The sequence below is a fragment of the Lepisosteus platostomus genome, chromosome 27, assembly GCF_059453375.1.
Source record: "Lepisosteus platostomus isolate fLepPlt1 chromosome 27, fLepPlt1.hap1, whole genome shotgun sequence".
Classification (NCBI taxonomy): Eukaryota; Metazoa; Chordata; class Actinopteri; order Semionotiformes; family Lepisosteidae; genus Lepisosteus; species Lepisosteus platostomus.
The window spans coordinates 7,668,125-7,692,644 of NC_142637.1; the positions used below are offsets into that span (position 1 = coordinate 7,668,125).

General features: G+C 50.0%; 1 protein-coding gene across 5 annotated transcripts in view; it reads left to right on the forward strand.

Moving 5' to 3' along the window:
* Window positions 1-1,413: 1,413 nt before the first annotated feature.
* cbarpb (CACN subunit beta associated regulatory protein b) overlaps window positions 1,414-24,520 on the forward strand; it is a 30,109-nt gene continuing 7,002 nt past the window's right edge. The window contains exons 1-9 of one of the 5 annotated variants that reach the window (XM_088622176.1): window positions 1,414-1,543; window positions 11,049-11,121; window positions 15,676-15,821; window positions 17,416-17,477; window positions 18,548-18,710; window positions 19,676-19,847; window positions 20,032-20,184; window positions 20,719-20,956; window positions 23,196-23,385. In XM_088622176.1, coding sequence (XP_088478302.1) covers window positions 11,074-11,121; window positions 15,676-15,821; window positions 17,416-17,477; window positions 18,548-18,710; window positions 19,676-19,847; window positions 20,032-20,184; window positions 20,719-20,956; window positions 23,196-23,385 — 1,172 coding nt within the window. In that variant the 5' untranslated portion in view covers window positions 1,414-1,543; window positions 11,049-11,073. The other 4 variants (XM_088622172.1, XM_088622173.1, XM_088622174.1 and 1 more) reach the window with 4 other exon arrangements.

Here is a 24,520-nt window from a genome sequence, read left to right on the forward strand (position 1 = left end):
TTAAAAAAAACGAGAATGTGGTTTTTAAGACTAAACCAGCCAGAAGGTGGCGCAACGTGAATATCAAATAGATGCAATGAATAATCCAACATTTGTAATCGGTAACAGCTATGATAATACATTACAATGCAATAATTGCAAGGAATATTCACTACAAATTACAAAGAGAACTGAATTTCTAACACCTGTAGATCCATTCAACGTATCGAGATTTTTAATTTAAATATGTTTGCTGGTGACAATACAGGTGTTCTTCCATATTTAGCGCTGTGGAAAATCGAATCGATCGTCACGTAGGAAGAGGGTTCCGCCTGTGTCGCCCGAGCAATCACCTGTGTGTCGCCCCCCACACACACACACACAATCCCGTCTCCCGAATCCCAGTTTTCACGCTCCGTCAGCGAAGACACGCGGAGGTGTCAGAACGGAATCGCTGAGTGGGCGCCATGACGTCAAAGGGGTGGCGACGAAGACTCGGGCTCGATTATAGACCCTACAATTTAATTTTTTTTTCTCTGTAAAACAGTTTTTTTTTGTTGTTGCTGTTGTTGTTGGCCACACTGACACCAGCTCTTTCTACCTTCCTGATCTCCAAAAAGGAAAGCACGCACACGCTTCCAGCGAAAGTACGTTAGCCGGGCGATAAAATCAGAATCTTCTGTTATGTCTTGCAGATGAATATATTGTAACGCATACGGCCATCAGGGTGTGTAAGAGCCGGCTTACCAGAGCGGGGACGTCACCGCCCTTCCCTGTTATAGCAAGACCACAGCCCCTGGGCTGTGGAGAGATCTGTCTTTAGCTCTGGGTCCCTGTTGAGTGACGCGGGAGTCCCGGGTTCGAGTCCCCGTCGGTGCGAGGCCGACCTAATGCGGCAAAGGCGCCCGCCTGAGCCCCCGTTGCGTTACTATATACTGTATATAGGACTAACGCTGCACACTTCACCCATCGAGCTGACAGATGATCGTGGGGGAAATTTACGCCAGCCCACGCCGTAATCAGCCCTGTTCGTGAACATTATTGATCGGTATAATCAATTAATCCACGTCGTTGTCTCTTCAATAGAATGCCAGCGCAGCTGCTCCACAAATATTAGGATTTCCCTGACCATAGGTTTATGACTTTGTCGCGGTTTATACTGATCAGTTTCTGTCAGCACGGCAGACAGAAGTTTGTTTAAGTATGATTCAACCTCCTTATCACTTATTACTATACATCTATTCCTGTCATCCTTGCTCCGCGCGATATTCCACTGTTCTCTCTCTCTGACTCACCAGAGAAATTACAGAATTTGGCAATAAAAGTCTACTACAGAATTCTGTTGTTCGCTTAAGTGAACAATCACTACAGTTCCAGGCACATCTCCCACGATACTTTTTTATGTCCGTTAGCTACCATTTAAGCCATAAACCAGGCTCCTACTGTATACACTTCCAGAGATACTACAACATGTTTGAGGGGACATCATACCAGGCGGAAGCTGACTTCTTTCCCAGCGGGGATAAAACGACAGATCTTCCTGCGGGGGGCGATTGCTAAGGCAGTGAGTAGTAGCCCAGTGACCACGGTCAGGGCTATCTCCAAAATAACGTTTCCGTTAACATTTCCGCTTTTATTAAAAAAAAAGATCACAACATATCTCGACGGTGTTTGTCCACGTCAGTCTTCTTAAAGTGTTTTAATTCACATTTAAACACGCATGCAAGAGAGGTGAAATACACCGGTAAAGTAAAAATACATGCCACTTTGACTTAAATCTACTTTTATGTGTTGTTTGCGGTGCGAAAAGCGAATCTCTATGCGCGTGTATAGAACATTAGTTCCTAGCTCGTGTCCGTTGTCTTTTTTTTTTTTGCGTGTGTAATTGAACGGGTCTGTGATTAATATGGTTCTACAGTGATCCGCGTAGTAGCAGATGTACTGGCGCATGGACGAGACTCCGACGAATCCGAGCAGGCTGGCGCGACCAGACCAGCGCAGCCGGCTCTCTCTCGCGGCCGCACGCTGTAGCCGCGCGGAGCGCCTCGCGTCACGTGGCCCCCTTTCCGACCGGGGTGTGGGCGTGTCCTACGGCAGAGGGTTTTCATTCATAAATCCTTTTGGCTTGCTAAATCAAAATTAAGGTGTTCGGCGAAGGTTGGCAGCCCATTGGTTTCTGTCTAAATACCCCTGCATGGACCACATGAATTACAATTAGGTGAGTCTTCCCAGTCGGGGTTGCTGTTACTGGTTAATATATATTGTTTTTTTTATCCTGTATGTGTGCGCTCACCGGCAGAAATGCCTTTTTCAGCTCCGTTCGCTCGCTCTGACGGGCGGCTCTCAAAGACACTTTCCGCCGGAGCGGCTGAATGCGCAGCGTGTGTTTTGCGACGCATCTTGTAAGCCGGGCGGCTTGGCCATCTGCGACCCTCTCTCGGCTGTACGGACAGTGTGGCACGGCACGGCACGGCACGGCGCGCTGTAGCGACGATCGCGGGCGCCGTAGCGAGGGCGCCGGCCGCCGTGTAGGTTTATGTCACCGAATAAAAACAAAATGAAGCCAGGGCAGGGTACTGCCAACTTCTGTTAGTGACAGCATCTTCTGTGCCCACGATCAGACACCATGAGGTAGATCTTGAGAATCGGTCCTTCTTCAATCACGTGCGAATGCCCTGACTTGTCTATTTTCGTTATGATTGAATCCACCCTATGGCGCAGATGCTATTCTGTACGAGCGCAGTGAAGTTTGGGTTTATTTCTAGAATCCGACGGTACAGCGGAAGGGATACCAGAGTGCTCGTGTCCCGTTTGTTTACTTATTTATATATATTTTTCTTGCTGTTATCCCTTTTCGCTGTAACGGCTGAGGAAATGTCATCGATGTTGGTTTTAAACGCGAGGTTTGATTAGCACTGACGGAGGGAAAGGGCTCCATTCGCTCCTTGGAAGGACGAGGCAAACCGCTGTCCTAATGACTCCCCAGGCGCAATGTTTTTCGTGCTATTTTGCGCTCAGGTTCCCCTTGGGCTGGTGGTGACGACTCGCGCCACATTTCCGTGCAAAACCGATTCTGTTGGCTGGGGGTGATGCAAATCGCCAAGCAGATCTACCTGAAGGAAAAAAAAAACACACACTCAAATGATTTGGCTAGGGTCTTAAATCTGCGTAAAGGGCGCATTATCCGGTTTGCGCTTCGCTTGTGAGGAAGAGAATGTGTGCGCGCTTAACACATTCCTTCGAAAATGAATGCTTTGCTTTTTAGGGGTTCCGTAGAGGTCTGCTTAAGGACACTCTGAACAACTTGCGGGAAACGCGGCTGCCTGGTTATTACATAACAAAATCGTACATTCACGCAGTTCTCTGTTTCCCCTCGGATGCAGCGTGCGCCGAGCTAATCCGAGGTGGCCGGCTCTCGGGCGGCAGCGGGCAGATGTGAGCGCCGAAGATCGGTCGGGCGCCTTCTCCGGAGACAGCGGCCGGAGCGTTCGTCGGGTTTGTCCGGGCTTCTTGCAGGTAGCAGCCGCAGTTTATGAGGGTCTTTTGCCCATAGGATAAAAACAGGCGTACCGCGCGGTGCAATAACTTGGGACCTCAGGTCCGGTCACCGGCCGTAACGCTCCCGAATGGAAATCTCCTCATTCGTCTTGATCGGCGAGGCTGCTACGGATGGAAGTGCATTACTCTGGTGAAACACACCGGGAAAGCTAAACAGAACAGGACTGTTATTGACACCGGTTTACAAAAATGGTGATCGTTGTGTGATCGTGTCGTGCTTAAAGATCGCGGTTTCCCGACCCGCGCCGCATTTGAGAGTGATAACCAAGCGACTCGCTCAGTTCGGGTCTTTCACGACCTCCTAGGCTCGTCCGATTCGGTTCATCACATGAGCAGCAAAGGAAATATATATATATATTCTATGCGTGTCTGATTTGTCAAGCCTGCCTGTGCATTAGCGATCTTGCAAGACTCCACTGTTTGCCGTATTGAACCTGATGATTTAAAAGGCGATATTTATAAACTCGTTCCCGTCCTCTAACAGCGTAACCGAGCTCATTTGTATGAATTGTGAGACTGATTTTGACAGAAACGCGAGCTTGGCACGAACCGGTATCGGTGTGCGGATAGCGAGGAACTTCTCTGAGCTTGAGTGCTTAAATCGCAGGAGGAGAAGTAGGAGTCAGCGGAAATGATAGCCCGCAAAGCGACGTTATTTTGTTTTAACGTGGAACTGTGCTCTTCAGAGCACGGTTGGTCTTTTAAATGTGGGCTCCGGTGTCGTTCTTAAACCGTGACAGCAATCTGTAGTTTCCAATCACTTCTCTGCGCCTCGCTAACTGACCGGCCTTTCCGGCGAGGGCCGGTATAAAAGTTTTAAGCTCTCCCAGGATCTATCGTAACTACTGGCAGTCAGATATAAACCACTGTACAGTATGTAGTGTGTGGTCCAGGAAGGATTTGCACCGTAGACCAAAATGAGTCTGGCAGCCATAGTAGAGTAAAGACGTATACCAGGGAAAAATCGCACCTCAATGAAGAGTCTGAGAGAAAAAAGACTACCTTTCTGCTTGTATTTGCAATTCTATCATTTTTATCCCTTAGTTATGGGAGTGTATCTATCCTGTGTTAATTCTCGCAATTATTAGAAGCCATTGTCTAGTTTACCACCTTCGCTTTGTGATTGATTCCATAATATGGCTAAGCAACCGAGCACGTTTTCTAGCAAATCAACAGCCAGATATTTGGAGAGGAGAGCTGCGCAGACGTCAGCCCAGCCAACGCAGGAAAGCGGCTCTCGCCGGCTAACCTTGACGTTCCAGCCACATGACGCGCTCCAAGAACGCCGCCCTGCGCATTCGAAAGCGCACCTGCGCAGGTCATGGACTCTGGGAGGCAGAGGGAACTTGATGATCGATGTGTTTTTTTTTTTCGGGTGGGGAGTTTGAATTGGAGTTACGCCGGGCTGGCGCACACGGTTAGGAGGAAAATGTCAATTTCAAAGATGGACGCAGATTTCACCGGTGCTCCGAAGCTGGTGAGGTCGGGGACTGGGGATAAAGGAGAACCACTAGGCTGCTCCACAGTGAGTCTGCTGAAAGTCAGGCTCCAGTATGGATTGAAACAGCAGTGAGTTTCCAAAAGACAGGAACAGGCCAGTACAGCAATAATGGGGAAAAAGACTGTCAACATCATCTTTTCTTCTGATTTTAACTGTTCATTTACAAAAGTCTCTTAGTTCACTATAGTCTGTACTGCAGAACAGCTGCACAGTATTTCAGATTCGCTTTGACATTTTCAGCTTTTTCACAAATAACTTGCAAAGCTTAAAATACGTCGCCGGGGACTGACACCTTTACGCCAGATTGGGTCTCTGTGTGTACTCCTCATTGATATTTCAAGCTTGTCCAGCAGTCGGTTGTGCTGCGTGTTTCACTATTCTGCTGTACTGTAGGCTGCTTCTAACTCTATTAGAGATGACTTTTATTGAGTATTTCTAAGATGGTGTATTTACAGATATACAGTGTCACGGGTTGTGGAGAGGTAAAATCTCCTGTTTTTGCTTTCACACTGGAGACAAAAGGTTTAGGTTGCAGGTAGAGCCTTGATCTCTGAGATCCAGACTTTCTGCAGTTCTGAGTCCTGGGTCCTGACCCAACTGACTCCGCACAGTGGCCTCTCTGCTCCCTGTGACCTCTCAGGTGGTGCCTTCAGTCTCATGGTGGTGACAGAGAGGGACACACCCCTCTTCCACTCAGTTGTGAGCCATCCGAATGCTGCTGTTCCAGGGATCAGCAGCAAGCTGAGAGACAGAAGACATAACTGGCAACTGGACATTGGTTGCATACATACTGTATACATAACACGTTCAGGTGAGGAGCTGTGCCAGCCTGCGTAGGCTGCAGAGGAACAGGTAAAGGCTCATTCCATGCTGAAAGGTAAAAAAAAGACCCTTGTCTTTCAGCATGGACATTTCTAAATTTAAATTAAATGTAAAAAAGCGTCTAGCTTGAATAGTGTATTCAGTGGGAATAAAAAGATAATATCATGAGCCATAATAACCCCGTACCCATTTCCTTTGATCGTGGTACCTTTTTTAAGGTTTAAGTGTTTTTCAGTGACAGGCAGGCGTTCGGGAACATTTTACAGTACAAAGGAACTGATTTCATTCCATCTCTAATCACACACTTGTGCCAAAAAAAAAAATCGAATTCAAAAGCCTCTGTCCTGCTTGCCATGAAAGCTGTCTTTTTTTGGATATGTATATCTAGATCTAAACTTCTCCCTTGAGGCATCTCTGTACTCTGCTATCAATAAACAGGCCCAGATCGCCGGTCCCGAGAGTCTTGTTGGTTCTGCCTATTGTCTGATCCTCCACGAGCATCTCAAGCAGATGTGTCCTCCTATTTCTGTCGAGCGCTTTGAAGAGTCCTGTTTACAAAGGGGGCTTTAGAAATTTCCGCCTGCGTTGCGCTGAGCTGTAGACAAATATGGACAAGAGAGGCCGCCAGACAGGAACTGACAGCGTACAGGGAATGGGGTGGCTGATAGGTGGCACTACAGTAAGTTCCAAACAATAGTATCCATAGGGAATCAAGCACCGGAATTATCTTGGGCTGCACAGCTGTAGATCTCTCTCTAGGCTGATATTCTGTCTGAGCTTGAACTTTCTAATATATAGTATATCGGCCAATAATTGCCCTTATTTAACAAGCGTCAGTGCCGAATTTCCCATTAGGCACTGCAGGCACAGTACCTAGGGCCTACGAAGGAGGGAAACACTGGTGACTAACGAAAAACAAGCTCAAACAACATGCTAGCGATCAACTCTCGGTGCTCCAAATCAACAATCACACGCTCTCTAGCAGCTGTTCTAGAAACTAGAAGTGTGGAAGCGATGGTCTCTCGACTCGCTCCAGCAATCACCTGGTTTAATAATAATAATAATTAATAATTGCCTACACTCATATAGAGCTGGTTTAGCAGAACACTTTTAAAGTGCATCTTGTCCATCGACGTCATTCAACTGGCGTTGACCCCTCTCCTGGCACAACTCAGAGTGAAAGTGCCCGGGGCCTACAAGCACCAAAATCTGGCCCTAACAAGTGTATAGTAAATAAATATGTGGGTTGGTACTTTCATCAGCAGAGAAGATGTGCATTTCAAATCTATTTCAGCTGTTAGTTGCTTGTGTGGTTTAGTGACAATTTTGGAATTGGCTTTTTTACATCCCCCCATTTTTTGAAGGACTAATACTGCCCTTACCTCTGTGTTCCATGTATCGTCTGGGCGCTGGGTCATAGATCGCTCAGTTGCCCCTGGCGCCTCACAGGTGAGTTAGCCAGGACAGGGTACAGCACTGCCAACAAGCACACACAAGGCAAAGCAATGGCACAATTGGGTGACTGAACTTTAATGATGTTTTGCTGATGTTCAAATGTACAGAAATTGAAATAACTGTCAACAAATATTTTAAGATGTTTTTCCTGTTTGTGAAACTACCATGTCCAACCTTAATAATAATGACATCATAACTTAAATATCTTCGGATTTATTGCGTGTTAATGCAATTTAAGCTTGCCGATACAAGGAACAGAAAAATCATATTGCGGAGGTTACATTGTCTTTTTGTCCTTTTTGGGCATAGGCGGAGCAAGGGGCAGTGACGTACTAAGAGAAAGCCAAGAGCTCATAGCAGTTCAGGGAGAGCAGTAACATAAATTCACAAAGCTCGTCTGTCACTTAGAGACGCAGCAGTAAGCAGTAACAAGCAGGTTTCATGCATTTTCTCGTTTGCTTTCCAATCAGAACTAAAACGGTGCCCTCAGTTACACTCCATCTACTGTATGTGTTTTAGAATTCTTAAAGTTTATGCGTGTTTATGCCTTACAAGTCTGTTTTGCTCAAAACCCAACAGCCGAAGCGAATATCAGTTTCCCGCTCTGTAATTCTGCGGCAGTACCATCCCTTCAGTGTCATTTCACACACGCAGAAAAGTTCGGACTTGCACCAGCCTTTAGACCGCAGGTTGTCTTAATGTGGTACTAATTGACAGTTACAGCGATTACCAGAGTGAGAAACAGGTCAGCAAAGCCTCGGTAGGTATTGAGCTGGTGGACAGAGATTGCAAGCCGCCCTCTGATCCCAGTCCACTCGTTTCCCAGTGCTCCGCCAGTGCAGTAAGAGCAAGCAGCGTGCCGTCAGGCCTCTTGGACAGTTTGAGGCCCGGCGTGTTCCCCCCTTTGCCTGTCTCCTCCTCTGTCACTCTCTTTGACCGAGCGGCATGCCTGCGCAGTCCCAGAACACAGCCAGGCACTCAGTGTACACCCTCCCTGAGTATAAAATGAAAGGAAATAAGTAAATGGGGAGGGGTGAGGAGGGGGTGGGATAATAATGACAACAATAATTCCTCACACTTATACAGCGCTGTTCTGGACACTCCACTCAGAAGGCTTTACAGGTCATGGGGATCCCCTCCACCAGCACCAGTGTGCAGCCCCACCTGGATGATGCACCAGTCCGCTCCCCACACACCAGCTCTCAGTGGGGAGGAGAGCAGAGGGATGAAGCCAGTTCAGAGATGGGGATTATTAGGAGGCCATGATTGGTAAAGGCCAGGGGGGAATTTGGCCTGGATGCTGGGGTAACACCCCTACTCTTTTTGAGAAACGCCCCTGGGATTTTTAATGACCACAGAGAGTCAGGACCTTGGTTTTACTTCTCATCTGAAGGACGGCGCCTGTTTACAGTATAGTGTCCCCGTCACTATACTGGGGCATTAGGACCCACACAGACTGCAGGGTGAGCACCCCCTGCTGGTCCCACTAACACCTCTTCCAGCAGCAGCCTCAGCTTTCCCAGGAGTCTCCCATCCAGGTACTGACCAGGCTCACACCTGCTGGGCTCCAGTGGGGCTGCCAGCTGGGAGCTGCAGGGTGATATGTCTGCTGGCAGGAAGATGCCTACAGAAGTGAGGGGAAGGTTTCTCAGTGGTCTCTGTTATAGTAGCGCATAGTCAAGGACTCTTGATGCTCAAGTCACACTTGTCCCTGGGGCTGCAGAAAACCTCAGGTATCAGGTTGCACTCCCCCTGCCCAGATGAGCCAGTTTCCTCTCCTGACCTGCAGTGGCAGCTCCTGGAAGTTAGGGGCGGGGGTGGTGTTTTGGAGAGGAGATTGCTTTTCAGGTGAGAGTGCATTAACACCGCCCAGTACTATCCTTGAATTCTTTATGCTTTGAACATGCACGTCTTCCTCACTGCCTCAGGGTGTCAGGAAACTCACCTTTGACCAAATTAGTCAAATAAAAAAAAAGAACTTCTAAAAAGAATCATGTGTTGAATGGTTTTCAGCTGCATGGAAGTGGTTAATGTGCTTAAAAGCACTTTTCTATTAATGGCGTAGTTTGCTCTGTACGGCTTCTCTCCTCCAGTGTGCTAAAAACTCACGTCATTGTCGAGCTCAGAGAACGACTAACCCCCCCCCGCTGATCATGACCTGTGACTCCCAACTGTTTCACCCGAGAGACTCTCCAGATCGCAGAAGGAAACCAGCTGTCAGTTCACGGTTTCATCAGTGCAGTCTTCCTGCTGGAGACTAGATTAGTTTTTGCTCAGCTGTGTCAGAGTTCAGTACCAGTGAAATAATAATAAAAAAAAAGCGAGCTTCTAGAGAGAATTCTAGAGAAATGACTTTGAAGGAGGTAATGGGCTTTGCTGCCTGGCAATACACACAGCTCTCTGCAGAGCCCAGGCAGTGCTTAGCTGTAGCAGGCTACATTACAGCAGTCAGGGAGCAGGCGGAGAGCTACAGGGAATCGAGACAGCGAGCTGTGTTTTTGCAGACCGTAGCCTTTCGTTTGGGTAAGCCCAGCACGGGAGAAGAGCATCCTAGAGGCGTTGTTGCAAACAGAAAAAGGAAAAGGGGGCCCAGGGCTGTTGGTGTGGTTTCCACGCGGCGGGTGCAGATGCCAGCTGGTTGTCTCAGGCAGAAGAAAAAAATGAACACATTAGGTGTGGGAAGAGGCTGCAGCATCATCCTCCTTACAGCTGGTGTACCTGGACCAGAGCCGCCGGATTGGCAGTAATGGGCTGGTCCACTCTGGGTCAGGGTAGGACAGAAGAGGGGAGCAGCGTTCCCCCCCCCATCACCATTGCTTCTCCCTGTACTGGCACACTTTAATTCAGGTGTCAGACTGTGGGGGGGGGGGTTGGTTTTCAGCGGTAGCCTTCAAAATACTGCTGTCGGATCCTGCATGACTGCAAGTATTGCTCCTCCCCTGTTGTCTAATTTTATTTTTGTGCATTTAGGCCTTATCTCCTGTGTGGTTACATGTTGTGTTAATTCTGTTCACTGTCCTACCCGAGCTCCTGTACTGTGGGAGCTGCACCGTTTTCACGTTTGCAAAAGAAAGAAGACTCCCATAGCATAACAGATTAAATCCATGTTTTTATGTTTTAATGGATCTGCATGCTCTTCTATAAATGTAAACAGCATATATTTATATTTATATCTTACAAGGAACATCTACCGGAACCATCGTGGATAAGGGCAAGCAGTCGCTTTGAATTATGGGTATATATATTAATAGATTTTAGCTCTTATGGTTAATAGTTGTGCCGAACTGATGAGCCCTAATAAGGACAAAACGGCTGCGTGTGGCTGCTAGTTCTGACTTCTATTTGCAAAATAAGGAATTAGATCAATTCAGTCACCCAGGGTGTTATGATAAAAGAGCAAAGATCTAATTAATATTCACAGACATTATATGTATGATATGAACACATAGCATGGTTGCATTTTTAATTTCTCTCAGTTTGCGTTGGTAAGCACCTGCCGCTGGTTATTTCTTGCTCACTGCATTAATTTGTATTTATTCACAGTGACATGTGGGGTTAACATTAAGTGCTAAAATCAGTATTGTTAGTCTGATATTGTTTAAGCTCCTGCCCGTAATAACATCTGAAATGGGTCGAGGTGTTAAGCCAGGGGACTCCATTCCTGTGACTGGCGAGGGGTCCCGCAGGCGGGGGTCTGCGCTCGCCTGACCTCCACCTTCTCCGCTTTCCCCAGGAGGACTTCCCCACTGGCCTGGACCATGAGCAATGATGTACCCGTCTGGAAATACCTAACGGAGAACACTACGGTGAGTACACCGCCCTCCCATCTGTTCTTCCATCTGGGACAAGCCTCACCCGCGCCCTTTCCCCAGAGCCCGTTCCTGAGGGTCCGCTGATGGGGGGGGGGGGCTGTGCTCCAGTGTCTGGGGCGAGAGAGGGGCTCGGCTGGCCCTTCCTTGTGCCGCCTACTGGGTTAGGGGATGAAAAGCCCTGTGGCAGGTGGTCTCAACTGACCAGCTGACATTGGTGTTGCGCACAGGTGGGGGCAGGAGTTTCAGAGTTCGGGGGGGGGGGGGGGATGCAACTCATCCTTCTGTTCCAGCTGACCCAGGGTGGCCTGGGCCGGGCCCCCTGCCTGCCTGCCTGCTGCTGGCCCGGCTCAAACTCACTACAGCGCCCCGGCTTTGCGCACTCAATTCAATGCAATGCGGTTTTTATATAGCGCCTTTCACCACACGGTCGCCCCAAGGCACTCAAGCATAGCTGTGTGACAGTGCGCGACGGGTATTGTCAGCTCACTCGGGAGCACCTTGGCGTTCCCAGCTCAGAGGAAGGGAAGGCTGCAGAGGCCCTGGCCAGGCGCAGGCTGTGGTCTGGCTGAGCACTTGTCCAGACCGCAGGCCTGCATTTGCTCCCCATTAACACTCACCCCCCCCGGAGCCAGGGGGCTGGCAGGAGGCTAATCCTCGCCTGTCGAGCCTGCTGAGGGGCTGACAGCTGGAGCACGAGCTCTGAGACCCCCAGAGGACTGGCTAATAACAGGCAGCCTGCGTGGCATCTCTGCCATGTGTGCAACAGCAGTACAGCTGCAACACAGGCTCTTCGCAAAGTCCCCCCGCATCTCCAGCAGCACTTCTAGGGCGTGTGTGTGAGTTACGATTGACGGGGCTGTCAGGGCTGTGCTTCTGACATTGGCAATGAGCATTTCTGTCAAGGTTTTAGCAGGTTTCTATGACCTTCTGACCCTGGTCATAAATGAGTAATGTACAAAATGCCTCACGCTGTAAGTATACCTTGTAAGGTACATAAGTATTAATTAATCAAACTGTTTTTCTTTAATAGAGACAAGTTTATAATCAGTAGCCAAGTTTAAGTGTCAATAATTCCCCTAGATAGTCGGCTATTATTATTATTATTATTATTATTACAACAATGTTATAGTTAAATTAGGACTCTTGTTCTGCTTTTCACTCAAGATGCCATCAATTGCTTTCAGCACAGTGGTAATGATGGCCTTGCTGAAGCCACAGAAAAGAATAGAATGACATCTCTTTGTACCCCGTATGCAACACAGCGGCCAATGATATGCTGCAGTAAGAAAATATGTAGTTCTCTGAAAGCTATGCATCAAGACAGCAGCCCTTCACTGACAAGTACTTAGTTAGACAGAACTGAGCATTAAGGCTGACTGTTGTAATTAGGCAGCAGGGCTAGACTGCTGCCGATCTCTCCCTGAAACGCAAACCATCAAATTATCCCTAATGTTCAGAACGAGCCCTTAGTGAAGCCTACCAAGGACCCACCCATTCTCTGCTTTTCTCTGTCTTGAAGCTTCCAGTGTGACAGTGCGTTTATTACTGGATAGCGTGCAAACACTACAGAGGTGCTCTCTATCTGTGGTCAGCGATGTGTACGCGTGCTTCCCATGTCTCATTTGGTGTCTCAGCAGTAGGATGTACTGTGCCCCCACTCCCATCTGTCGTTAGATGCCATGGACTGATCACATGGACACTGTGTTTGGAAGGGGGGGGGGTAGGGGCTGCAGAAAGGGATATTGGGGGATGGGGCTAAGGGGGAATTGAAGCATTGCTGAAAGTGCTCCCCCACCTCCCTTCCTCCCCCTCTCGAACCCTGTCACCCTCTCACCTGCAAAATCCCCTTCTCAGGCACGGAAAGAAGCAGGCAGTAATTAAGTAGATCAGCAAGCTGGAAGTAGCCTCAGCCTTTTGATGTTTCAAAGAAAGGCCCGTCTGCCTCTCTCATCCCCCCCGTCTCTCTGTGCCTCTGTTCCTGTGAGCCCATACAAGCTCACTTACCTCCTCTGTGCTGAGCAACACAATATGCACACCTGCCTTCCTCGCCGCTCTGAATAAGCAGCCTGCCAGCTAAGTTTACTCAGTCGTCAAAAAGCTTGTAAATATTTTATTTCAGGTGGTGTTTAATTTCACTTTGAGGGATGTGTGATATTTGTGAATCTATTTGCTCCCTGGATGGAAAGGAAATCTTGATTTTTTTCAGAAATCCCACATCCGTGTCTTGACCTTGAGATGTTGCAGAAACATGTTTTGGGGGATTTTGAAGTGTGTATCAGGTTGCTAGACTAGGGGCTGTACAGTCAACGTTTTATCCTCTGACAGGCGTGGCCAAATGACACTCCTAGTCTGCAGAGCTTCTTACTAGGAAACAGCCAAGTGTACTTTTCAAAGTACAGTTGGCTGAGCTCCACCAGGGTACAGTGGAAGATAGCGTGGGTTATCTCAGCTTTTACTGAAACAGTGATTCCTGCCATCACTCAGAGCCCAAAAGCTCTGCCAGCTGGGACTGCTGGGGAATGAGTAGCAGGACAAACTGTGATTGGCTCCAACAGGGGGTGTGTGTCAGAGGAGGGTGTAGAAGGTCAAGCTGTGATTGGCTCTAACAGGAGGGGCGTGTCAGAGGAGCATGTCTGCAGGTCCTCAGTCTCCCTGTGCCCTACAGGAGGTGCTGCTGGAAAGCCAAATTCTAAACAACTGGCAATATCCATTTTCTTAAAAAAAGTGAAAAAAGTAAAAAAAAAACCTCTTATGGATGAAGAGGAGTACAGCTCCTAAGAGGTGCCAAGATCTATATAGAATAAGTCCATAAAACACAGTTAATAATAATAATGACTGAGGTTCTGACTTGCCCATTGCAAGCAGGTGTGTCAGACCCAGTGTCCTAGCTAAATTCCCCTCTGGGCTTGAAAGATCTGCCCACGCAATCCCTTAATTGAACAGGTGAATTCAATCACTCAGATGGGGGCTGCACTTCAGTGTTGGATAAAGTGGGTCCCCTTCCTCATCAGAGGTGCCTTGAGAATTCCTTCGGGATCAGTATTTACTGTAGATGCAAGGAAATATGATTATAGAAAGTGCTCTTCTGCAGCATTCTCCTGTTGAGATGAGAGAAACCATCGGATATACTGTTCAGCGTCTGCAGGTGTGACAGAAGATAATTGATTTACCTGTCAGATGTTTTTTCACAAGCTGGAGGCCTGCGAAAGCGCTGGCTAAAGCACACAGACGGAAGTCTCCCAGCGACACCCGTATTGAAATGCCAGCCCTCACTTCTCCTCCATTCTAATTTTAGACGTCTGCGCCCTCATTTTCCACTCAGATGGCTTCATAAATTGAATTTAGTCTCTCTTTTTCTTTCCGATAGTTTATAACCCCAGACAGACTGGCACAGTGTATTAGAGAAAGCCATTGCCTAATGATCTGAGGGAGAGTCTGCAGTGAAGCAGTGACTCCAGTAGTAGAAACTGCAGTTCTCCTCGGTGTGGCTTGTGGAGAGGGGGGAGAGTGGGGTTCAGAGGCAGGCCACCAAGTATGCGTTTGTGACGGAGGTAACCTCTTGTGTGACTTTAGGTATGGCTGGGGTGATTTGCCAGGTCCTCCAGCCAGATCTCCTCAATGAAAGAAGTTACTAAAGCACATTTCAGTTCAAATTTACTTCCTTACACCCAGCCCCAGATCTAACTGTGGGCCTTAATTTAATTCTGTTTCAGGGTCAATTTAATCATCAAGCGAAAGACTATTTAGAGGGAATATTTAGAAAGACTTGCATTTATACCAGTAATGTTGAAAGTGAATTTGAAGGTATTACAGGGTTAGTCAAAATGCTGTCGACAGCTTTGACAGTTTAGTACAAATTAATAACATGGGGCACTGTGACAAGAAAGGTTTCAAACGAAAGGATAAATATCAAAGTTTCTTACAGTTACCTTACAATCCTTCACCATCTGTGGAGGAGAAAACAAAACTAAAGTAAAATAATTGGCATTTAAACTTGTCGACAGCATTTTGATGAACCCTGTATTGCAGCTTTCTAAATCACACAATGCTTCACCCACTATGCGTCGTACTGGGCCCATACATAAATTTAGGGGACCCTTTTCTGGGGTTGAGGGGGAGGGCTGGTCTAGTCAGGTGCACCCCCAGGGCTTTACTGACAATAACAGCAGGAGTGGGGAGCAAGGAGTCAATACTGACCTCCGGGGGTCATTTCTGAAACCTGTTCTTATATACGACTGGGTTAATTCTGTCTTAGGCAGGATGAGGCCCCCACTGTGTATATAAGGAGTGTTTGAAAGATTACGAACAAGAAGGGGCCATCTCTCGTGTCCCAGGTGTTCATTGCTAATTTTACTCATCTGATTGTCTCATTTGTTGGCCTCAGGGAGGGGCTTATTCTTCCGATCTGCAGGTGTGTCCAAATGGTTCTGAGTTCTGCCCGGTGGGTCAAGTCTCTGCATGAGCCCAGCTGTCCCAGTTTGATTGGAAAAGAAAACTTGATACGAAATCTCAGAAGCACGTACCTCTCTGTCCGCTATTCCCTCACAGGACGTCCCGAAAGACACTGGGAAGCAGGACGGCTATGTCCTCCTGCTGGTCCTCCTGTCCATCTTCATCGGGGGGACGCTGGTCCTGCTCTCCGGCCTGCTGGTCATCTGTCGGCGGTGCTGTGAGGGAGACCGCCGCTACTCCAGGTGCGATGCCTCGCCCTCTGTCCGCCATCCTTCCCAGCATGCCCTGGACACCTGGGGGTCTGCCCACTGAGGCTGGAGGTCTCCTGGGCCGACCAGCACTGTCCACTCCAAACCATCGCCCCAGGGGGGTGGCAGGCAGTGTTACCTCCCTGGCTCGCAAGAACACCCCTCTGTGCTGCAAATTTATCTTTAATAATCCCAAAATCCTGCAATTTAGAAGTCGACAAGATCCCGAGATTTCTGAGAAGGGCAGTGGGAATCCAAATTAGAGCTCCAAAGAGGGGATTCTCCCCCATTTTCCCCATTAATCTTAGATTTGAACAATTATATATTCGTTTTCACTCGAGTTAGGGGTTTTAATGCGTTGTACCGTGGTTTGCATTAAAAATCAAGGATTGAAAAGGAATGTAAAGGAATAGAAAAATAAAAAAAAAGTCAAACAAAATTGCATTGTCAGAGCAAACCCATTAAAAAAAAACCAAACACTGGGTGTTTGCTGGGATGGAGATGGGCTCCTGTGTAATTTAGTTCCATCATTAGTGAAAAAAATATAAATTTGTCCAGCTTATTAACGTCTGCCGTGTAGCTGTATGGACGCAGGCACAAACACACTGCCTCTCTCTCCTCCTCCCCACGCCTGTGAGGCAGCAGGGTGAGTCTGCAGTCTGCCAGAAAGCAGCTATCTCGATGCAGGCCTTCTACAAATGACGATAGTAATGAAATTTTATGCCACCCATCAGGGTGATTAATCGTCCTGTGGCAGAGCAGTGAGCTGAGACTGGGAAATGCCAAGACTGAGAGAGCCAGGAGAGAACCCCCCCCACCCCGAAAACGACCCTTTATTTAAAAACAGCCTCCTTCTGTGGCCTCTAGAGAATAAAAAACCGACAAATTTGATTCCTTTTCAGACATTTAGGGCTGAGCTTCCCGCGAAGTATTTTATCTTGCTCAACGTGGGTGAAAATAAAGCAGAGGAAATGTCCTGAGAGTTTTAGGGTGCAGTTTAAAAGGGACCATGTGGAGCGCGGACAGCACTGATGAATGCCTTGCGAATTGAGCTGTAACGATTTAATTATTTAAGGGCAACACAGGGATAATATTTATTGAATGATAAGCTCACGCAATCCTCAGGGGCCTTTAACGTAATTATTGAAATGAGAACCTGATAAATAATGTACACCCGGGCATTACGTACACCCTGCTTGATCTCCCTTCGTTTCCTTTCTTTCCCGGCGACATGGGTACAGCCGGAATCACAGCCGCAGGCAGGGTTGAAATAACCCCGAGCCCCAGCCAGGTTCCACTCCACGCGGCGATGAGCCCGTGGAGCTGAGCTCTGAGAAGGTCCCCTCAGTCCCGCTGCAAAGCTGTTCGAGCCGTTTCAGGTTTTGCCGGGCCGCCTGCCGCACGGGGCTTTTCTAAGTGAGGGCGAAATCCGTTTCGGAGTCAGTCTTCCTTCTCCGCGAGGCCGGCCCTGGACCGGAGCTCCGTGTGCTCTTGGGACAGTGAAAGAGCATTGTGGTCCCCTAGTGGGGCTGTAGATCGGTGCCCCCTGCAGCCTTTGTCACCACCCTTCTCTGTGCGGCTCTCGCAGGGCCAGCGATGATCCTGAGAAGACCAACACCACCTACCTGGAAGACCTGCAGCCCACCCAGGGTAAGAGAGAGGGGGCTCTCCGCCCCCCCGCTCATGTTGCCAGAGCAACGCCACATACGAGTGCCATACCGCCTTCTCCCTCCTTCCCCTCCACCAACCCATGTGCATGCCAGAACTTCCAGCATGGCATCTTTGGGGACCCTCATTCCCATCGCCAGGGGCTGTGGGTTCAAACGCTTGTGTGGACGCTGGTGCCGTAAAGTCAAGAAAGGGCTGATTGCTTGGATACCCACCCAGCTGGGTATGTGCATGAGAGTCCAGCTGTATGTACTTCACTGGCACCTGGGGTCTCACCTGCAGTGGATTAATAGAGATTAGGCTGCTGAGTGCTACAGGGTCTTGAGGGCTTCTGACTGAAGTGCACGCAGAGCTAACGTTTTGCCATTTTTGGCAGCAGCCAAACTTCAAACATTAGATTCTCGTAGTTCGGTTGTTTCTTAGCATTTTTAGCTCTTTGGTGATGCCAAGTTGAGCTATTATTTTGTCTTTTTTTTTTTTAGAAGGAAGGAACGTTTTTGGTGACGTTAAGTTTAGCTGTCAGTTTGTCATTTCTTTTCAAAAAAAGAAACGTTTGTGCATCAAGTAGTTGGTTTGTTTTTTATTCTGCTGTAGACGAGCTCGGCAGGGCCCGGTCCTGTTTTCCTGCTGGCGAAGGGTAGGGGGTGTTTCTTTGCTCGGATGCTCATCACCGAGTGCAGGGAGGTCTCTCCTCATCGCCAGGCCTCCTCCGGAATGAATCTAGCTGGGGGCGGGTCTGACAGACTGCAGGGAGAAAGCTGTGCGCCTGGCAATTTTGGGAATTCACGCTTGGCGTGTCAAGATAGACAGGGATGTCAAATCCATGAGAAAAACAGAGAAAACGGAATAAGAAGAAGGAGGGTGTGCTTCTCCTGTCCTCCAGGACCCTAGCAGTGAGAAAGGAGGGCAGTGCACTGTTTCTGGAGGGCCTCTGAAGGCTGGTGCCCACCGAGGGGGGAAGAGACAGACGTCTCAGGGCTGACGAGAGCTGGCTGGGTCCCGATGGGAGGTTCACCGAGTCTTGGCTTGTTGTCACCCCCCCTCTCCCCCAGAGATCACCATCAAGGTGGACGAGTCGGACTGTCTGTCCTCCTCCAGCTGCCATGACAACGAGACCGAGCGCTTCCTGTCCACTGCCGCCACGGGCCGGCGCGTCTCCTTCAACGAGGCCTCGCTCTTCGACCAGGGCAGGAAGACTCAGGAGAAGGGCCGCAGGTGAGACTCAAAGCAAAGAGCGCCCCCTACTGCCCAGATCCCTGATCTGCCTAAAAGCGCTGAACGCCATCCCGTGCTGTTCCCTCCAGAACAACATCGTGTTGGGTCCAGACTGGGGAATGACCAGTCATCGGATTCAAGATCTCTTTATGCAATGTCCAAAAATACTACAAGAAACCTGCAAAAGCACTTATGATATTCCAGCCTTCTCATTTTACGTTCTATTGTGATTATGATCATGTGATCTTCTGTTTAGATTATGCAGTCATTGCCTATGATACTATCTGTTCCTGGTCATGTCATGTCATTCGCTTTATACCAACGAGCACAAGGCAGAGTACACCCTGGACAGGACGCCAGTCCATCGCAGGACAAGTACAAGCCAATCATACCTGGGGACAGTTTGGAGGCCACAGTTAAGGCCGAGGGAGGAAATTTGGTCCGGACACTGGGATAACTCCCTACTCTTATTGGGAAATGCCCTGGGATCTGACCTCAGAGAGTTAACATCTCATCTGAAAGACGGCGCCCACTACAGTACAGTGTCCCCGCCACTACATTAGGACCCACACAGACCGCAGGGTGGGCGCCCCCCACTGGTCCCACTAACACTACTTCCAGCAGCAGCAGCCTTAGCCAGAGGTCTATCTGTTCCTGGTAATGGAGTTAGTCTTGTGTTTTTATGAAGATACATTTGGACGTTATTACAGATGGACACTGGTCCATGTTTATTAAAAAGATAGTCAGAACTCTTGTTTTAGTTTAATAAAAATGATGCAGTAAGTGCCACATGGCTTAAAGAGCTTTTCCTTAATATGGCCCCAGTGGTCCACAAACCTACCAGAATGGGACAGTGTGTAAGATAACGTGTCAGACTTCCAGACAGGGGTACTGTACAGCTGGAGACCCTGGTTGTCCTGAATGACGGACGTCTGTCTCCCACTGACTCCACCCCCCCGCTTCAGGTACACCCTCACAGAGGGGGACTTCCACCACCTGAAGAACGCCCGGCTCACCCACCTGCACCTGCCCCCGCCCACCCTCAAGATCGTCACCATCCACGAGTGCGAGTCCTCCGAGAACACCATCGCCACGGCGACGCGCCCTGCCTCCAGGTCCAGCCTCTCCATCTTCCAGGTATCACGGTCCTTCTTCCCTGAATTACTGTCCCGGCTCGACATCACGATCTTCTTGAACTGGGTTATCGGTGGTTCCTCCTGCGTGGCTCTCCTGACCTAGTGCTCTCCATCTGAAGGCGGATCGGAGACGTGTTCTTTGCTGCACTAATTGATTGATTGCTTTCGCCTGTCTGCCCTCCCAGCCCTCGGTGTGCCCGCTGCCCCAGACTGCCCTGACCAGCCTGGCGGTCAGCCCCAGCTCGGCCCTCCCTGGAGACGCCCTCAACTCCGTCGTGGACACCAGCTTCACCGAGAAGCCCCCCTCTCCACGCGCCGAGCCCCCGCGCTCCAGCACGGTGAGAAACGGCAGCGCCAGCCGCCATTTTCCCACGGAGCCTCGCCAGCAACTTGTCTTTTACACACCTGTGTCCGGGCGCCATCCTCCGATATCCGTTCTCTTCTACTGATGCCCTACACTCGTCCGTTGCTCAGCCTGCATGAATGGACGATTTGGAAATTGAGAGAAATGAGACCTTTGGTGGTGGGAGGGGGGGGGGTAGTGAGGAATGATGGGAAGGAATGATGTCTGTCTTCCAAAGGAATGATGTGAAGAAAAATGGACAAGCAGAACCAGGCTGTCGGGTCTTACTGGCTGGAGTGCCAGATGGGGGGAGGTTGGGGCAGCAGGTATGGACGCGGATCACAGGCAGGACCGGACACGGGCCTGGAGAGTCCGAGTCCGCCTGCCTGAACGAGCGGGCAATCAACAACCGAGAGCAGGCGGACTAGACGATCCAGTCACTACTAATCCCTCCCAGATCCACGAATGCGGAGGATGGCCCCAGTACGGCGTCGTGTTGTTCACTGGCCCGTGTTTTCTGCCTTTAAAGATCGAGGTGATGGGGGCGGGCTCTTGGAATGGCGGCGGTCCCCTGGGCATGGGCGAAGGGGCGTCGGCGGCTCCAGGCGCCACCTTCTCCTCCGGCGCCGCCGGCGGCCAGGGCACCATGCTGCAGTTCTTTACCAAGCTGCGGCGCCACGCCAGCCTGGAGGGCGCCAGCCCCTACTTCAAGATCAAGAAGTGGAAGTTCGACAGCAGCCAGAGGGCTTCCAGCCTGGACACCCGAGGTGAGAGGCCGCCAGCCAAGCGGGGTCTGGGGCACCCCGGGATCCGACAGAGGATCCCTAGGGTCGGCTTGTCAGCAACTCCTAGTCTAAATAGCTGCACTGAATTCTGGCCTCCTGTTAGATCTCTGCAGACATATTGCATACTGCCTTTTCTCTCCTCTCTGAGCTGACCATGTGTGATGAGTGTCTGAACCTGAGGAGTGACGACACTAACGCATCAGGTCAGAGAACCCCGAGAGGGAGACAAGATTTTCTTTTGCTTGTCGGTTTAGCTCATGGGTGGACAGTCCAGTCCTGGTCCTGGAGGGCCGGTGCATCCTTAAAGCACAATCTCTTAATGATCTGGGAGTACTACACTGGTTCACTACGTCAGTGAACTGATTGGGGTTGTTAAGAGCTGATGGGAAATAAAAGTGCTCAGACACACTGACCCCTCCAGGACCAGGACTGGACACCCTGCAGACACACTGACCCCTCCAGGACCAGGGCTGGACACCCTGCAGACACACTGACCCCTCCAGGACCAGGACTGGACACCCTGCAGACACACTGACCCCTCCAGGACCAGGGCTGGACACCCTGCAGACACACTGACCCTCCAGCACCAGGACTGGACACCCTGCAGACACACTGACCCTCCAGCACCAGGACTGGACACCCTGCAGACACACTGACCCCTCCAGGACCAGGGCTGGACACCCTGCAGACACACTGACCCCTCCAGGACCAGGGCTGGACACCCTGCAGACACACTGACCCCTCCAGGACCAGGACTGGACACCCTGCAGACACACTGACCCCTCCAGGACCAGGATTTTTATTTCCCATCAGCTCTTAACAACCCCAATCAGTTAATTGACCCAGTAAACAGTAAAGTGTCAGGTCATGTTTAATGTGATCAATAATGTGGAGGCTGGTAGTACATCAAAAGGCTGGTTCTTCAAAGTCCAGTCCAGTTGTATTTGATTTTAATATTTATATTTTATATGGGAATAATATTTATTCCCATAAATAATGGGATTTATTTTTGCAAAGGCACTCACAGAACGTTTTTTTACATGGGAAAGCTACAATTTGCATCCCACTGCGTATCAGATAACGAGGGAGGTAGACTGGGGATATTTCCCAGAGCCCACCTGTGCACGAAGGACTCCGAACTGCTGCCCTTCTGCTCTTGCACGGCCCCAGATCATTCGAACCTCCTCCCCCTTCCTGTTGCCTGTGAGCTGTGTTTTCGCTGCTCCCTCGAATCCGCCAGTGTTTCAGTGCAAAAGCATCTCTGGGAGTTTTTAGCGTCTGGGGACTGCCAAACCAAATTCTTGACAGCAACAACAACAACAGAAAAAAAAAGAAATTAGAGTTCTGGTTTATGCAGTGGAGTCTGGCAGCTCTTAATCCCAGGCAAGAGGTTGACAACGGCTCCCGCCTTTAGCGAAGGAGCACAGCAGCTGTCTCGGCCCTGCGCTCTGACAGATGGCCGGCGAACACAGGGCCCGACACCAGCCCCCCGCCCTGGGCCCCCCCCCCCCCCCCAGCAGGCAGCCCGGCGGCCCGCGGGGACGAGGAGAGGGAGCACAGTGGGCGGAAGAGGCCTCTTCCCTCTGGCTCCCCGGCGTTACGCGACATCAATGTGTTGCTTTTTAAAGATTCCCCGAGACTCACTTCTAATCAATTAATCATCCCGCATGAGTCCTGAATGAATCACAGTGTGCAAGAGGAGAGAGGGAAGTGGTGGGGGGGGGGGTTAGGTTTCAACTCCCTCTCTGCTCCCTAGAATCTACAGTATTGTCTATAACAAGAAACCCAGTAAAGACCAATGCAATCAAATTAACTGCCGATGAGCCTTTGTGTTGTAACCTTTGCATTTCTCAGGCTAGGCAGGGGCCACTGTCTCAGAATAGGGGGACCCAGTGGGGTAGAGGTTTGTTTTCAACTCCTCGAGGAAATGCGCTTCCTACATACTGCGTTACTGAATGATGGCTCACAGAGGTTTAGATATGACAAAGGGTCTGTGACTGTGTGTGACCCTGCGATGGACTGGCGTCCCGTCCAGGGTGTATCCTGCCTTGTGCCCGTTGCATGCTGGGATAGGCTCTGGCTATCCAGAGCCTGGGCTATCTTGCTGGCTGGATGACCAAGGGCTGTAGCTCCTTTTCTGACACCGTGTGCCTGCAGCGGTTGAATGCCCACCTGGGTGAAAGCGCGGTCTGCTTCACGCGGCGCCCAACCATTTCCGCAGGGTCTCCCAAGAGACGCCAGTTCCAGCGGCAGAGGGCAGCCAGCGAGAGCATGGACCAGGAGGAGCACGAGGCCCACCACATCGACATCATCCAGTACATCGCCCGCACGCACAACGTGGCGTACCGCCCCCCCAGCGCCGGCGCCGGCCTGCTGCCGCCCTCATCCTCGCCACCACCCTCCCTCGGCAGGTATCTTTAATACCCTCGCCATTCATTCACCACCGCCACCACATCTCCGCGCCCATGAGGTACTCCCTCATCGCATTGCACTCCTCCACAGGTTCTCTGTTCCAGCTACGCATTTCAGCGATCATCCGCAGCAGGGCCAATTAAGCCATTAAGGGTCAATTAAGCAATTACATAAACCATTCAGTCTCGATTGAGGCCAAGAACAATTATCCGAGGCTCGTGTTTACTCTAGCATGAGCTCAATGCAGCTTGAGGTAAGCTGGCATCTATTCCTTTAAGGCGCAGAGCAAATGTGCAGGTTCTTAGAGTAGGGCAGGCCTATCAGGAGAAGGCGAGTAGAAACAAAAACTTCAAAGTGCAGCCGCCATCTCCAGCTCTCTTCGCCCCCCCCAAGATTACCGAAAAGCCCTGAAATGGAAGAGTGCAGTCGCAGCCTGTACCCTGAGAAGCGAGGTGTGCAAATCCACATCCTTCCAGACCTCAGCCGCGTCTGCCAGCATGTGTCACAGGGCCTCGTGACATCACACAACACCGGCTACAGGCTTGGGCGGCCCATTCGGCACACCTAGCCTGTTTGGTAGTGAGAGGCTCATGGATCCCGTCCAGCTGCTTCTAGAAGGAAACCACGATATCAGCTTCACAGGTAGCTAGCTCCATAACTCTCACGGCATCGTGTGTGAAGAATGACCCTATTCTCACTCGTACATCCATTCTGCGCATGTGTCAGTGTATACATACCACACCATGGGCTCTTTCTGCTAGGACGTGCGAGGTAAACGTCTTTTCATGCCACATTCATAATACACGCAAAGCTGTGTTCAATCAGGAAGAGCCTCTGTCTTTCCCAGCGGTCCCTGGACCACACCATCTTAATTCCCACAGGACGCAGGGCTACCGGAAAAGCATTCCAGTCCCCAGGACGGCGCTTTACAGAGGAGCGATTAGTTTTTGAAGGATTACGAAGTTGATGCGAGTTGTCCTGCCTGACCAAAAATCATGTGTGCCATGTGCGTTATAACGCACAGGACAGGAAACAGCTTCCATCAGGGCGTCCGTTGTGACCCTCCTAACTCAGAAGCTCGCCAGCCTTCCATTTTGCGCCCCGTCCTGTGAGGGGAGGTGTCAGATGCAGCTC